This window comes from Silene latifolia, chromosome 2, assembly GCF_048544455.1.
Source record: "Silene latifolia isolate original U9 population chromosome 2, ASM4854445v1, whole genome shotgun sequence".
Lineage (NCBI taxonomy): Eukaryota > Viridiplantae > Streptophyta > Magnoliopsida > Caryophyllales > Caryophyllaceae > Silene > Silene latifolia.
Genome location: NC_133527.1, coordinates 179,511,658 through 179,528,489, shown reverse-complemented (window position 1 = coordinate 179,528,489; position 16,832 = coordinate 179,511,658). Strand labels below are relative to the sequence as shown.

The window sequence follows — 16,832 nt, the reverse complement described above, 5'->3', positions numbered from 1 at the left end:
TCGTAGTGACGTGGTATGAGAGCCACTGCCTTGAAAACTATATTTCCGGTACGACCGTGGTGGCGATCAGCAAATGACCGGTAGTTCCCCAAGGATTTACACTACTGCACTCAGACACGCCCACTCGAGACTGAGAGCATTGGAACGACAGAATTTATCTTTTACCCAGAAATTATAGAGAAAGAAGAAAGGAAGAGAATTGTTGTGTGTGTTTCTGAAGTGAGAAGGACAGCTCCTTATATAGGAAAACGAGAGGAGCTGAAGAGCCAAAACGGCAGCACAGTCAAAGGTGCAATTAAGAGCGCCCTTAATTACGCAATTAAGAGTATTAACAGCTCTTAATTATAGAAGATTGACTGTGTACCTGGACACTTCTCTAAGAATGTACCAGGTCACTTCATCCAAACAAAACACACAGCTCTGGCCCAAAAAGATAGGCACAGCCCGCCGCAGGCGATTGCCAAATCCCAAATCCCAAATCCCGAATCACGAATCCGGATCCGGGCCGGGCTCGGGCACGGGCACGCGCGCGCGCGCGTGTGCGAGCTGAATTAAGCACCTCGCAAAGCTTCCACAAAAGCCTCCCATGACCCACTAGTGATATGGTAAGAGGTGTGGTCATATATAAACACATGACAACAACTTCATTCTACCAATGTGGGACAAATTGGAAAAACTACAAAGGCAAAACAAGCCCCTATTTCCAACAATCCCCCACTAGGGGCGACAGGTAAAGAGAAAGAAATTCCTGGGTAAAGGAAGGATTGGATACTTAGGTATCAATATCTTTCGATTTGAATTGACACTTTAGTGAGATGAGGAAACAACTTACTTACAGCGAGAGAATATCTTGCGATTTGAATTCCTAGCTGAGCTTCGGTCGATACCCCCCACAACACATATCATACCTTCAGAATTATGATCGTTCCGCGATTTCAAAGTGCAACGCGCTCTTTTTTAGAGCATTGCGTTTACCTCGGTACTAATGGATGTGTCCACAAGACTTCTCATAGTCTTTATGATCAACACATCTACGTAGGTGGCTCAAGTGCTTCTCAATAGCACTTCTTACATGAGCCATTAAGGACATAAGTCCAACCTTGTGTATGATTCATCAAGTGCGTCTCAAAAGCACCACCAGTTAAGGCTATGAATCATGTAACGCCATAGGAATAGAAACTTTAGGCCTAGTCACTCTTGACTTAAGGACTTAAGTCCCATTCCCCTCGACGTTTCAACGACTAGTCTCCTAGTCAATCCTTTAGTAAAAGGATCAGCCAGATTGCTTTCGGACTTCACATAGTCTAAAGCGATTACTCCATTATCAAGGAGTTGTCTAACTGCAGCGTGCCTGATTCGAATGTGTCTTTTCTTCGCATTATAGACACTATTCTTAGCAGCACCAATAGCTGCTTGTGAATCACAATGTAAGGAGACCGGAATATTTTGTCCCCCCCACATTGGTACATCTGCCAACAGGTTTTTCAACCAATCAGCCTCTTGACCTGCCAGCTCAAGAGCTATGAACTCCGACTCCATGGTAGAGCGTGCAATACAAGTCTGTTTAGAAGACTTCCACGATATAGCACCTCCACCCATGGTGAAGACATAACCACTAGTAGAACAGATCTCGTCGTTACCTGAAACCCAATTTGCATCACAATATCCTTCTAACACAGCAGGAAATTTACTATAATGCAAGCAAAGGTCAACTGTTCCTTTTAGGTATCTTAACAAACGACGAATAGCATTCCAATGTTCATTACTAGGGTTATGCGTGTAACGACTCAGTCTACTAACTGCATAGGCAATATCAGGTCGAGTACAGTTCATAAGAAACATCACACTACCTAAGATTTTAGCATACTCTTCTTGGGATACACTCTTACCCAAGTTCTTACATAAGTGTATACTAGCATCGTAGGGTGTCCTAGCAGGCACATCATCAAAGCAGTTAAACTTTTTCAACACTTTTTCCACATAATGAGATTGACTTAAAGAAATTCCTTTAGAGTTTCGAATGACCTTAACTCCTAGGATTACATCAGCTTCTCCTAAGTCCTTCATCTCAAATTGTGATGACAAAAATTCTTTGGTTTTAATTATTACCTCCAAATTATTACCAAGTATTAACATGTCATCAACATAAAGGCATATAAGCACACAATCAGATTCTATTACTTTTGAATAAACACATGAATCAGAATTGTTTACCATAAAGCCATTACTTACCAAAGTGTTGTTAAATTTCTCATACCACTGTTTAGGTGCTTGTTTCAGACCGTATAGTGATTTGTTCAGTTTACACACCTTATTCTCTTGACCCTCTACCACAAACCCTTCAGGTTGCGACATATAAATCTCTTCCCTTAGCTCACCATTCAAAAAAGCGGTTTTGACATCCATCGATGTATAAAAAGGTTATGAATAGCAATAAGGCGACAAGAGTTCTAATAGTCGATATTTTGGTCACGGGTGAATAAGTATCAAAATAATCAATATCTTTCTTTTGTGTAAAACCTCTAACCACAAGTCTAGCTTTAAATCTTTCTATTGTACCGTCAGGTCTCATTTTCTTTTTGAAAATCCATTTACTCGTAATGGGTTTACTACCTTTAGGTAAATCAGTCAACTCCCAAGTCTGATTAGACACAATAGAATCAAGCTCACTTTTAATAGCATCTTTCCAAAAATTAGCATCAATGGATTTCATAGCTTCATTATACGTTTTTGGATCATCTTCTATTAAAAATGCTGAAACAAACTCATCACTAGCACAAACAGTATAACCATGTTCAGACAGCAATGTTGAAACAAAATCAGGTCCAAAGTTTTTGGGACATCTAGGTCTCTTAGTTCTTCTAGGTTCAGCAACATGATCAATAGAAGTGCTACTACTAGCATGTGAAGAGATATCAACAGATGTAACAGGCAAACTAGGAGATGAATCAACATTCTTCTGTAATGGGAAAATATGCTCAAAAAACACAGCATCTCTAGCTTCAGATATAGAACGATCACTCAAAGACATGAATCTATATGCAGAACTATTTTGAGCATAACCTATAAAAACACAATCATAGGTTTTAGGTCCAACTGTAGGTCTTCTAAAGTCAGGTAATCCCACTTTAGCTAAACACCCCCATACCCTTAGGAAGCTCAGGTTAGGAGGATAGCCTTTCCATATTTCGTAGGGTGTCTTGTCTAACTTCTTATGAGGTACACGGTTAAGAATATGACAAGCCGATAGAATTGCTTCCCCCACATATCCTCGAAAAGGCGAACTTAAAAGCATAGCATTCATCATTTCTTTCAAAGTTCTATTTTTTCGTTCAGCTACTCCATTGGATTGAGGTAAGTACGGTGGACTAGTCTCATGTATTAGACCGTTTTTCTCACAAAACTCGGCTAAATAGTTTGATTTATACTCGCCTCCTCTCGTCGGACCTTACCCTTTTGATTTTTCTATCAAGTTGGTTTTCGACCTCATTCTTAAAACTTATAAACGAATGTTCTGCTTCATCTTTTGTCTTAAGCAAATAAACACGGGTGTACCTTGAACAATCGTCTATAAAAGTGACATAATAATTTTTACCACCTCTACTTGCAACATTTTTGAAGTCAGCTAGGTCGGTGTGAATTAACTCAAGAAGACTCGTTTTCCTAGTGGTAACTGGTTTACTAGGTTTTTTTGTGAATTTAGCCTCAACACAGCTAGCACATTTAGAGAATTCTTGACTCGTCAAACTTGGAATTAAACTCATAGTTCTAAGTTTTTTAATATAGTCAACATTCACATGACCTAATCTACCATGCCAAACATCAATAGACTCAGCGATATAAGCAGAAGTAGAAGCAATATTATTAGAAACGAATCGGTGTTCAATACAAAAGACCCCCAGAAAGATAACCCTTGCCCACAAATTCCCCATTACGCGACATTACCACCTTGTCGGCCCTCAAAAAAACAAGTTTCAACCCAGCTTTGTTTAATAAGGCACCAGACACAAGGTTTCGACGTAACGAGGGTACATACAAAACATTATTTAGAGCAAGTGTTTTCCCCGAGGTGAGTTTGAGAAAGATCTTGCCTTTGCCTTTGATCGGTGCGGATGAAGAGTTACCCATGAAAACGCATTCCCCATCAGCTACCTCCTCGAACTCGAAATAACCCCTTATCAAAGCACAGAGGTGTCTAGAAGCGCCGGTGTCCAAGACCCATTCAAAGAACATTACCCACCACATTAGCTTCCACAACCACAAAGAAATGAATGATGTCATCGATTCTGACATTGGCTGGCTTCAGATTTCTTTTCGGAGCATTGGTAGGCTTTGTGACCAGCTTTTCCACAGACATAGCAAACAATTTGGCCCTTTGGTTTCTGAATTTTCGCCACTGGTTTGGTATGCTTCCCTGGACCATTTTTCTTAGCAGGACCCTGGTTCTTCCCCTGACCAACCTTGGCCTTACCCTTACCCTTGAATTTCTCAACATTGGACGGACCACTTGACTCAACCAGATTAGCTTTGTGAAGCATTAGAAGCATTCTGAGACACACTAATGGTTTTGTCTTTGAGACGATTTGCCTCCTCGGTCCTCATATGACTCACTAATTCTTGGAGAGAAAGGTCTTTTTTCTTATGTTTCAGATGGTTTCTATAGTCAGACCAGGAAGGGGGGAATTTTTCCAATAACACATTTGCTAGAAAAATCTCATCTAATTTCATCCCTTCATTAACTACGTCAGCACAGAAATTCTCATAGACATGTACTTGTTCCATTATAGGTTTGTCATCTACCATTTGGAACCCCAGCCATTTCCCAACGACATACTTCTTTTTACCCGCATCATCAGCCCCATACTTTTTCTCAAGTAATTCCCATATGGTTTTAGCAGATTTGTGAACCATAAACAAGTCAAACAGGGTATTAGTCATAAGATTAAGGAGGTGAAACCTAACTGTTTTATTATCCTTATCATATTTTTTAATAGCCTCTTCATTTGACTTGACTACAGAAATTGCAGGAGGTGTGGTCTCAACAGATGATGCGGCAATTTCGATTCTGAGGGGTAGGCGGGTCGAAAAATAAAACATAATCAATTTCATATTGCTCAAAAAACATCAGTAACTTTTGAGACCAACGTTTATAGTTCTGACCATCTAAGGGTTCGACTTTTGACAAATCAGGAGCATTCTTAGACATAATCGACATTGTTACAGCAACAAACAATTTGAAAACTATATTTCCGGTACGACCGTGGTGGCGATCAGCAAATGACCGGTAGTTCCCCAAGGATTTACACTACTGCACTCAAACACGCCCACTCGAGACTGAGAGCATTGGAACGACAGAATTTATCTTTTACCCAGAAATTATAGAGAAAGAAGAAAGGAAGAGAATTGTTGTGTGTGTTTCTGAAGTGAGAAGGACAGCTCCTTATATAGGAAAACGAGAGGAGCTGAAGAGCCAAAACGGCAGCACAGTCAAAGGTGCAATTAAGAGCGCCCTTAATTACGCAATTAAGAGTATTAACAGCTCTTAATTATAGAAGATTGACTGTGTACCTGGACACTTCTCTAAGAATGTACCAGGTCACTTCATCCAAACAAAACACACAGCTCTGGCCCAAAAAGATAGGCACAGCCCGCCGCAGGCGATTGCCAAATCCCAAATCCCGAATCACGAATCCGGATCCGGGCCGGGCTCGGGCACGGGCACGCGCGCGCGCGCGTGTGCGAGCTGAATTAAGCACCTCGCAAAGCTTCCACAAAAGCCTCCCATGACCCACTAGTGATATGGTAAGAGGTGTGGTCATATATAAACACATGACAACAACTTCATTCTACCAATGTGGGACAAATTGGAAAAACTACAAAGGCAAAACAAGCCCCTATTTCCAACAATAGGGAGTCGGGACAGTTGGGTTAGATTTGGGTCGGGTCGGGTCAACAAACATGGCATTTCGAGTCGACCTCAAGTTGAATCGTTATCGGGTCGAGTCATTTCGGGTCAATTGATGTATGAGGTCAGGTTGATCGAGTTTGGTTGTGTCATTATCAGGTCCATTTACTTTATCGCATTATTTCAATTTTTCACCATTAAATTTAGTTTTTAACAATTATTTGGTTTAACTACTATATTATTAAGTCAATCTTATCATTCTAAACACTAAATCACTTTCATTTTAATCAATATTAAACTTCATAATTATATTGTCGAGTAATCAATTTATTCGGGTTTGTATCTGGTCGGGTTGGGTTTAGATCACTGATCAGTAGGTCGTGTCGATTACATGATGTCGTCATCAAGCCGAGTCGATTTCGGTAAGGTCGGGTTTGCCTGAATTCGGGTTGGGCCAGGCTTGTCAACTCTAAGGATAATATAATATACTCCATTTAAGAGCAAAATAATATTTTGCGTAAGAATTAGTTATAAGATACTCTCCCATTTCGCTTTTATTGTCCTACTTACTAATTTGAGAAAGAGTTAAGAAATATGGTAAAATGATCACCAACCTAAATTGAAACATATACTACATTCATTATGAAAATGTTTTCAAACTAAATTGAAACATTTTAGATAAATCTACCACTTCTCTTTTTTAGCCACAAATACTATTAGCTTGTTCCTTCAACTTCTTCTTCAAATCTTGTATGACAATATGAATTTATTGAGTTTCATCTCCATTAAATCATTGGTGTCTTCATTTTTTTGTTTACACCAATGAAAGCATTCACATTCATCACATTTGTAGTATAATCTTGAAGGGTTTGCTGTCATAGATTCAGATGACTGTATGTTGAATCTTTTTTATTTATTTAGGGCAATTTTTGTTGTCTAATTGCATTTCTTTTAAAGCTGATTTTGAATGAGATGATTCCATTTTAGTATGAATGTGTGTTTAATAGTGTTTTCAATAATTTTTGCTCTCAATTAAACACAATAAACTCAATTAAATGCAATCAGTCCAACGGATAGTTTGATGTAGCCGTTACAGGTACCAAGAGGTATGTTATTCATATTCTCAAGGTATTCTATGCAAATATTTTTCAAAAATTAGTTACTCTAATTAATTTCCCCCCAAAAAATTAGCAGTTCATTCAACTGTTTGCACAACTTTGAAAGTTGAGGGGTATCGTGAGCACATTCTTAAAAATCTGGGTACCACGTGAAAAAATTCAAACCACAGGATATCACGAAAATTATCCCTACGATCTATGTACCATATCTTCTCAAATCATTTATTTTAGACAACGATATTTTCACGTGAAATATAAACATAAATAGATGGTTGATAACTTAAAAAGAAGCCCTTTTTTTTACACAAATAGGATTATACATCCAAATTGTCTATAAGATTTTCGTAGACATCCAAGTATAAAATTGAGAACTTACTTGTAATTTTTTAAAATAATTTAAATTTCATGTTTTTAATGTGTAAATGAATGAACTCAATACTTTCTAATAAAGCTCATATTCTTTAATATAAAGGCTTTCTGATCTTTTGACAAAAAGTTTCAGGGTTACTACACCGTACAACATATACATCTGGTTGTATAGTCCATGAATTGCTTTTTTTATATATATAAACTTCGTAGATTAGTCAATTCCATAATTAATAACTTTAGATACGTGTATGCATAACTATTAAGGGATGATTTTTTGCATTTTGAAGCGATGAAGAACAATCCTAAAAAAGGTCCTAATCCAATGCATAAATAGCTGTCGAAGACAAAATAATTGTCCCCCTTAAGTTGCTCTTGGTGTTTAGTGTTTGGAGTATACCAAGACTTTCTCAACCCTCAGGTTTTTAGTACAAGGGTTAAGACCGACAACGACTACTCAAAACCTAGCAAATTATGATCGATAATGATAGAGCAAATGTCTTGGTTGTATAAGTTCAATCTTTTTAAAAAGTTAGCAATGAAATTACTTCCACCATTTGGTACTACCCGACTGAGACAGTTTTTGAAGTATAAAATATGGGTAGTCCACTAGTTTAGACCCCGTATAATGCATGCATGATATATAAACCTTTTTTTTTTTTTTTCAGTATATTGCTTATATAACATATATGAAATTGGTTCTTCGTTAACACAAAAAACCCGCATTTTTATCTTTGTATTTTGGTTTGAGAAAAAACGTTTGAACTGAAAACTAATCAAGAGAATTAAGTACTGTTGAAATGTATTTTAATGAAAATATGTTTTTATACGACAAAGCCAATGATTTCAATTTTTTAATTTTCTCATTTTTTTGTCACAAACTAATAATAGCAGCTTACAATTTTGTTTTATATCGAGTATAATTAAGTCAAATCATTCTCTAATAATAATATCTATAATAACAGTAGGTCTCATGAGATACTGTCTCTTATTAATTTAGTGGGAGACATGATAGGTAAAAAAGAAGTTCAGTGAGGCCCTCACCCAATCATGTGAGAGGTCTCTCATTAACAATATTGAGAGACTGTCTCTCCGGAATTTTGTGCCATAATAAAAAGGTTTAGCTATTTATGGTTTATCAATTTTATTTTAATTAGAAAACTGTAGTTTAGAATATAGTAAAAAAAAAATGTAATTTGATCTAAAAACTAGTTTTACTGAAATTTTCGCTAAAATTAATGAAACAAAACCTTACTAACATAAAACTAATAACTATTATTAGTCCATGGCTAAAGATCTGAATAGATGTATTATAACCGGGCCTTTAATAGTCAGCTGGGTGAGGGTGTGTTTACCTCTTATTTGCCCTAGTCTGAGCATCTTTGTAATCGGAGAAAATATCATTCGTTGGTAGCTCCGGTTTGACTGAAAGTGAGGCTCACAAGTGAGGGAAAGAAAATCATATGTACCCATATGTGAATGTTCCACATGGATAAAAGAGAAAAAGCTGAACACTTTATAAATGTAGAGGCTACTCATCCCTTTATTGCGAATTGGTTTTAGAATGAATTGAACACTAATAAAAATTAATTGTAATTTTTGAAACAAGAAAAAGTGTGAAAAGTAATAAAATTGTTACGTAAAACAAATAATCTTATCTCTCAAAGTCTCAATCATTTAGGGAAAACAATCTCTGACGTTTTTAATATGGATTTAGGTTTTAGAGGTTAAAAAAATTTCCAACGTCAACCCAATAACGAAGGAACTGGGAAACCTAATTGGCTAATTCATCCCGTATTTACGTTTTGTTTTCCGAAAGTTTACTTTGACCTAATAATATTGAACTGAGTTGAGTAAGTTGACCCGAGACAATTTAGCTTTAGCAAGATGCGACATACGAAAACCCTTCTGGGTTGTTCACTTGTTACCACTAAAATTGAATATTTTAGATTTATTACCAATTTACTTTTTAACTTAGGCAAACATATCCCAAAAAATATAAATATAAATTAGATTTATCGTGAAACTTGTATCATAACCGTATATAATAATTATAATAGGACACTATTCTTTGGGACTTAAAACTTTAATTCACTTCAACTTATTAGTTTAGTTTTGTCCAATTCAATTTCTAAGCGTAATTCGTTTTTTGTTTACTTTGTTCAATTCAATTCTCCGTTGAGTTTATTTTGGTTTCATTCAAATAGTTTTAATTCAAAAGAACCAAGAAAAAAGCTATAATCCATTTTTTTCTCTTAATGCCATTCTATTTCCATTTTGCACAAGTTTTAAAAAAAAATCAATATTACATTAATGAATTTAATAAAATATACTTCGTTCGATTAATTTGATTCTTTATATTTCATTAAAATACTTCTCAAAAGTAAAAATGACATGAATAAAACGAATGAGAAGAATTGCTTTTTTTTTAAGGTATCAATTCAAGACAGATATAAATTTTTGCTTTGAAAAAAATGGAAGTAAACATTATTATCTTCTCCTTCAAAATCATTTGTTTACCTTTCATTAAAATACCCCTTACAAAGAATAAAAAAATGTAAACAAAGAAATGGGAGGCATGAAGCATTAATTAGGAAGTTATAGGCCTCTGTTTGGTAAATGGCATATTAGCCAAATTTCAGCATATTGACTTAAAGAATCTAACTTGATATGCACTCGAATAGGAACTTATTCGAGTGCATATCACTCAAATAGAAAACCTGAATTTGACCAGAGTCCGCTCAATCTGAATTAGAAATTTATTGTCGCATAGTGACTATTTTTGCTCAACTATTTGTAAAACACTCAAAAATGGGCCACCCCTAAAATAACCGTCCTGCACATAAATTCTCACAAACGCGGAAATAACCTGAATGATTAGACCTACACCCGAACTAGTTAACCCATTTATGAGGCCTAATTACCAAAATAAATAATGTGAAACATCTTTTCGACCGACTTAATCATTCATATACTCTATATTAAATTAAATCAGATATATGTTATATAATATTGGTTCCCACATACATCTCTCAAGGCCAAGGGCTATGTGATTAGAGTATTAGAGTATGAAGTACGAGTATACACTTAATATAGTATACTGTATAGTGACATTTTTGCTATTGCAGAGACAGCAGGGATGTCTTTAATTAACACCACCCTACTTTCAGCAAATTAAAAGTAAGCCTTAAGTTTGGTAGTGTTGAGCTGTGTGCTTCTTTTTTTTTTGTTCTCAAACAAACTTCTCCTCACATGCTCTTCTCTGCCATCCCATAAATCTCACTTCCCTTTACAAATATTCTTTCCTCACTTTTTTACAAAAGAAAAATTCTTATAATTTCCACTTTCCACCATTGTTAATTAACCTCCATTATCATTTACAAAGATGTGGAGGTATAGATGATGAGGGAACTACTAATACTATCCATTATCATTTCGATATCTATATACCGTTCCTTCGGGTTAAACACTGACGGTGTTTTACTCCTTTCTTTCAAGTTTTCGATAGTGAGCGACCCTTTACACGTCTTAGACTCGTGGACGGTCTTTACCGACACGCCATGCTTATGGCATGGCGTAAGGTGTGGGGATACTAATGGATGGTCACCAGGCTCAGGCTCAGGCTCAGGCTCAGACTCATACTCAGACTTGGGCCGTGTGACTGGGATATCCCTCCCAGGTAGTCAACTCCTGGGGACCATCCCAGCCAATTTCGGCCTACTAGACCGCCTTCAAACCCTTGACCTATCGTCTAATTCAATCAACGGGTCAATCCCGGACACGGTGTACAGTCTATCAACTCTCCGTGTCCTGGACGTGGCCAACAATCGGATTTCGGGCCAGCTTACGGATTTGCTAGGAGGACTACGGAGCTTGGAGGTGCTAAACGTGTCGAATAATGCTTTCACTGGGATTATTCCTCGGAATCTCGGCAGCTTGCCGAATCTTACCACGGTTTCGCTTAGAGGTAATCACTTCACCGGAAATCTCCCGGGCGGGTTCGACCGGGTCCGGTTCATGGATCTGTCTTCCAATTTATTAAACGGTTCGTTACCGGTTGATTTCGTTGGCCGAAATATTCAGTTTTTTAATCTTTCCCACAACGGTATAATAGGAGAAATTCCGCCAGATTTTGGGCGTAGAATTCCGAGAAACGCGACAATAGTTTTTTCCCATAACAACTTTACTGGGCAAATTCCGGATTCTACTGTTTTTCAAAACCAAAATAAAAGTTCGTTTGTTGGTAACCCGGATCTATGTGGGCCTCCGTTAGGTAGTCCATGTGAGACGAGCTCGGGCCCGAGCGCGCTCCCAACGGCTATGGATGATCAGCCCATCCCGCCGCCTGCCATCGCTGGCATACCGAAAACATTTGCTACCGCTCCTGATGGTGGGCCTCAAGGCCCAAATCAGGTTAAGGGGCAAAGTCGGAAGTCTCATGGACTTAAGCCCGAAACTATTGCTTGGATTGTTGTGGGCGATGCGGGCGGAATTGCCATCCTTTGTATGATCCTCCTTTATATTTACAAACGAAAAACAAAGAACTCGGATACTTCTAATACTACTACAACTACTACAAGTACCAAGGCAATAAAGACGAGGCGAGACGAGGTCTCGCTATCGTCAACGTCTTCATCGTCTTTAGAATCAAAGGGGATGGCGAGGTGGGCATGTTTAAGAAAAGGTAAGAACAACGAGGAGGAGGATACTGACAACGAGGATAGCGAGGATGAGGACGAGGACGAGGAGGAGCAACACCAGGAGCAAGGGCGACTGGTGACCGTGGATGGGGAAAGTGAGTTGGAGTTAGAGACGCTTTTGAGAGCGTCAGCGTATATTCTAGGTGCGAGTGGTTCGAGTATAATGTACAAGGCTGTGTTGGACGACGGTAATGTATTGGCGGTTCGACGAGTTGGGGAATGTGGAACCATGGAGAAGTTGAAGGAGTTCGAAGGTTATGTTCGTGGCATTGCTAAAATGGTTCACCCGAATGTAGTTCGGGTTCGCGGGTTTTATTGGGCTGTTGATGAGAAGCTTGTGATTTACGAGTTTGTTCCTGGTGGAAGCCTTGCTAATGCTCGTTATCGTAAGTTCCCTTTTTACTTCATTTGGTATTCTCATTATTCATTGATTCTTTTTTGTTTCTTGCATTTTGTCAGCCATTGTATGAGTATTATGCTCTTAGCAATCACTTAAACGCATGAATATCACATACTCTCTCCGACTCAACAAGAAGTTTACACTTTTATTAATTTAAATAATCTGTTGAGTCGGGGGGAATGCTATTCTGCCCCTATTCAAGAAGTATAGGAGATCCAAGTTTAAAATTAATTAATTATCGTGTTAAATTGTTAGTAGTACTCGTTAGCTCATTTCCAGAAATAGTGACAAATGAGTATTTAACTAATTAAATGGTTGTTTTATATCGTAAGACAATCTCGTTATATAGTTTGTTGGCATGATATAAGGTTGATTTGTGAGCGAACTCGATCGCCAATGTATAATTATGAAATTGACGAGGTTTAAACCCTTTCCCGACATGGGGTAAATACGTTTTTGAATTGATTGAATCATTTAACTTGTTGAGTTCGAAATTGATTTTCATTTTCTCTTCAAATGAGTACATTAAATAGTTACAACATGTTCATTTTATTAAATTTTGGTACGGTGTACAAAACTAGTGACTACAGTCTACAGAATCATTTAACTTTGCATGTCAACAGAAACATTAAATGTCAAACCACTATTTTAAAATTCAAATCCTTGATTTTGGTTATTGTATCAGTTTAACCTATGTTTGGAAATGTTCCTCCATTATTTCCCCAAATGAGTGCATAATAGTTTGAACATGATATTCGATATCCAATATCAATTCGATGTTAACCCATCATAATAAATATATCACAAATTGTAAAATAAAATTGTCTTATTGTGTATGACGACCTTTTAATTGGTTGATTGGTTGAACACTTAAACAATCATTTATTACAAGCAATAAAAGAAATATCTAACCTAAAAAAGGTCCGTTATATACTGAATAATGGTCTTACCCAATAATTATTGGTGACACAAAGGATAAAAATGAAAACAACTTAGATTTTGATTAAGACGGAGAAAATGTGATTCATTTATGGTAAAATGTGAATAATTTTCTAATAAATTGTGAACATTTTGTCATTCAACGATTATTTTTTTATTACAAAATGATGATATTTTCTCCGTCTTAATTTCAGACAAAAAAAGCTTGTCTGAAACGATAACCTGCCCATAACATACTATCGTGTTCATTACTGTTCTACTCCATGTATTATTGGGCCATCATTTTTTGCTAACAAATGATTAAACATGCATGATGTGACAATAATTATGAGGTTCATAATGATCAAAAGAGTCAAGAATGGTGAACCACAGACAAAAATAGACATCATGATAATTCATAAACGAGAAGAGTACAAAGAATAACAGTGCAATAGCAGAACATCAAAATTGCAAGACATGATGCATTTAAACACAGTAAATAATAATCGAATGGAAGTGGTAAAAATGGGGCCAATTGGATTTAATAGAGTGGGCCGTGTCATTCTATTTGGTAAAAACGTCATAAAAACACGTAGAGGACTAGAGGTGGAGTAGTTGAATGTATAATTATGGCACGTACGATCAATATTGTTGCGTCGATTTTGTGTCTTTAGCCGATTCTCATAATATGCAACTTTTCAGTTTACTCATCCATTTACCATTTTTGTACTTGAGTAGGATTTCATATTTTGAAAACTTATTAATTGGTGTCCCATCCTAATTATTTGTTGATAGCTGTGTTTTTATTCTATTTTTGGGTTAAGTATACCCGTAAATCCATCGGTTTTAGAAGGCCAAATTAAACACTGCCCTATTTATAATAGATGAGAGTATGAGACAAAGAATTTGTCCTTTTTTAGGTATTCGGTTTTTCTTTGTCTCATCCATTTATTTTACTCGTTTTATGTTTAAAACGGATATATCCGTCACTCCGTCTTAAGTAAGAATTTGTTTAAGTATATTGCCTCGGGAATCGGGAGTATTTATTAAGGATGTTGTGTGAATAATTAATGTGTCACAAAATTTCATGTGAAAAGGCCGGCTTGCTAAAATAAGTCTCGTATTGCTCGGCGGTACAATGCATATAACCCGTTAGCTAGCTCAATTGATACTCGGAGATGATACTTATAACTTGAGTTTAAATTCCATCGGCATTTAATAATTTGCCTTCTATTCTCACCGTAAAACTAGCTTAATTTTTTTTATATTTACTATTCCATAATCATGTGCAAAGAAGTTCTAGGAGAAGAAAATAGTTCAATATAAAAAATTATACATGTCATTCCTCTTTTTTAAATAACAACTAGTAAATGGACAATAGTTTCTCCCTAGGTGATAGTATGGACATGGATATAAGTGCAGCGTGAACATGAATGTGAGAATAGTATGAATGGGTGAAAACCAAGAAGAGATAATAAATAAGGTGGTCCTTGATTCAATATATTGATGATCATATCTTCGTATGCATAGTTGTATACTTGTATATGTAGTACACCCACAAATTATTTTTTGGAGATTTAGTCCTATAGATACTATTTTGGTGCAAAATCGAAACTGAAGTTGAACATACGAGTCACATGTAAAATGGTTTTATATCGTGAGTCCACTATGTATGCTTTAGAACAAATGTCAGCTATTTATGTTAGTTAATGTTAATTGTGAAATTAATAACAGGAAAAGGAGGCTCTTCACCATGCCATATACCATGGACGACTCGACTTAAGATCGCAAAAGGAGTAGCTCGTGGAGTAAGTTACATCCATGAGAAGAAGCATGTGCATGGAAACTTGAAGCCTAGTAATATACTTTTGGACATGGATATGGAGCCGAAAATAGGCGATTTTGGGATTGATAAACTAACTACCGGTAAATCCGGATATATACCCGGTGGGTCAACCCGTCATTTTGGTAGCAAAAGATCCACAGCATCAAGGGAGAGCTTTCAAGACTATTCGGTAGGGGCCACTCCGAGCCCAAGTGCAAGCTCCCTCGGGTGCGTCTCACCCTACCACCCGCCCGAATCATTACGTAGCCTAAAGCCCCATCCGAAATGGGACGTGTACTCATTCGGGGTGTTACTACTAGAACTTTTAACAGGGAAAGTCATAGTATCGGATGAACTTGGACCGCCTGTACTAGCCGGATTGGCAGTCGGGTTGGAGGACAAGACACGGGTACTCCGGATGGCCGACCCGGCTCTTCGAGTTGAATTAGAAGGTAAAGAGGAGGAATTGTTGAGTTGCTTAAAGTTAGGGTATAATTGTGTATCACATGTCCCACAGAAGAGACCTACAATGAAAGAAGCGGTTCAGGTTCTTGAAAAGATATCGATTTCTTCTTCGACAACGGCATCATCATCATCATACCAATATGGTCCATAGACATTAATGGTTACTGACCCTACTAAAACATTATAGATTGAGAGAAGGAAAGGAACCCGAATTAGTTGTATGTATGATTGACTCACATCTTCTCTTTTTTTTTTTCTTTATTGTATTCTCTTTTGCTTCCCTTTTCATTCAAAGTTGATATACCCACCTTTCTCTGCCGTCGGTCGAGTTATTCGTGTTCTTGTCTTGCCTTTATATCAAGATGGAGTATTCCATATTAGATTGTGTGCCCACGTACACTCCATAGCATAATTTGTGTTGAATCTATTCGGCAGCAGAATGTTGTGTTGTAAATTTTACGAAACATCCTCGAGAATTCACAAGAATAAGAAAAATGTAATGAAGGTGTCTTAGCCTAGCAGTTAAGGAGGATGTAAAACCCAATCAATTCCAATAAAGATTTTTTGTATAAATACAAATTACGCAATGTATATTTGTTTGATTTGTTTTTATGGCGGATAGATTAATATTGACGATGGTTGGAATTTAATTGATTTGCGATGTTTTGTCACTTGTAAAAGTATAATCAAGGTGAGAGCACTCAGTGTGGAAAGAGTATGTATGTAATCATTTTGCCGTTGAATGCTTTCCTCAATACTCAAGCAAGTAAGCAACTGATGGCTGTTTGTTTTCTTGAATTTGACCATTCGGTCGAGTGACAGATCCACTCGATCGAGTGAACTGTCCACTCGGTCGAGTGACTCATCCACTCGGTCGAGTGACTGGTCAACACGTTCGAGTACTACTCTACTCGATTAGGTTTGACCTCTCACTCATTAACTTTGGTACATTATTCCCAAAATCATAACTATTCTATCAACAATCATCACCATTCATGTTTTAACAACGACAGTAGCAAGCTCAAACACGCAAATGATACCTACATGCCAAGATTCGGGACTACCGTCCCTCATATCAACACACACTAATCATATCTACGATATACTACTCACATGAGCCCATTTATCCATCCAT

The 16,832-nt window shown here is 37.1% G+C and overlaps 1 protein-coding gene across 1 annotated transcript; it reads left to right on the top strand.

Annotated features, from left to right (window-relative positions):
* The first annotated feature begins 10,410 nt into the window (after window positions 1–10,410).
* LOC141643511 (putative LRR receptor-like serine/threonine-protein kinase At4g37250) lies at window positions 10,411–16,104 on the top strand. The gene is made up of 2 exons (XM_074452697.1): window positions 10,411–12,475; window positions 15,142–16,104. The coding sequence occupies exons 1-2, from the start codon at window positions 10,789–10,791 to the stop codon at window positions 15,846–15,848; spliced, it is 2,394 nt and encodes a 797-aa protein (XP_074308798.1). The 5' UTR covers window positions 10,411–10,788; the 3' UTR covers window positions 15,849–16,104.
* The last annotated feature ends 728 nt before the right edge of the window (window positions 16,105–16,832 follow it).

What these genes read in the sequence shown, in the direction of transcription:
- LOC141643511 (XM_074452697.1), top strand. Translation starts at nt 10,789, where the DNA reads ATGATGAGGGAACTACTAATACTATCCATTATCATTTCGATATCTATA. An exon ending in CCTTGCTAATGCTCGTTATC is followed by an intron (nt 12,476 to 15,141) that starts GTAAGTTCCCTT and finishes AATTAATAACAG; the next exon opens with GAAAAGGAGGCTCTTCACCA.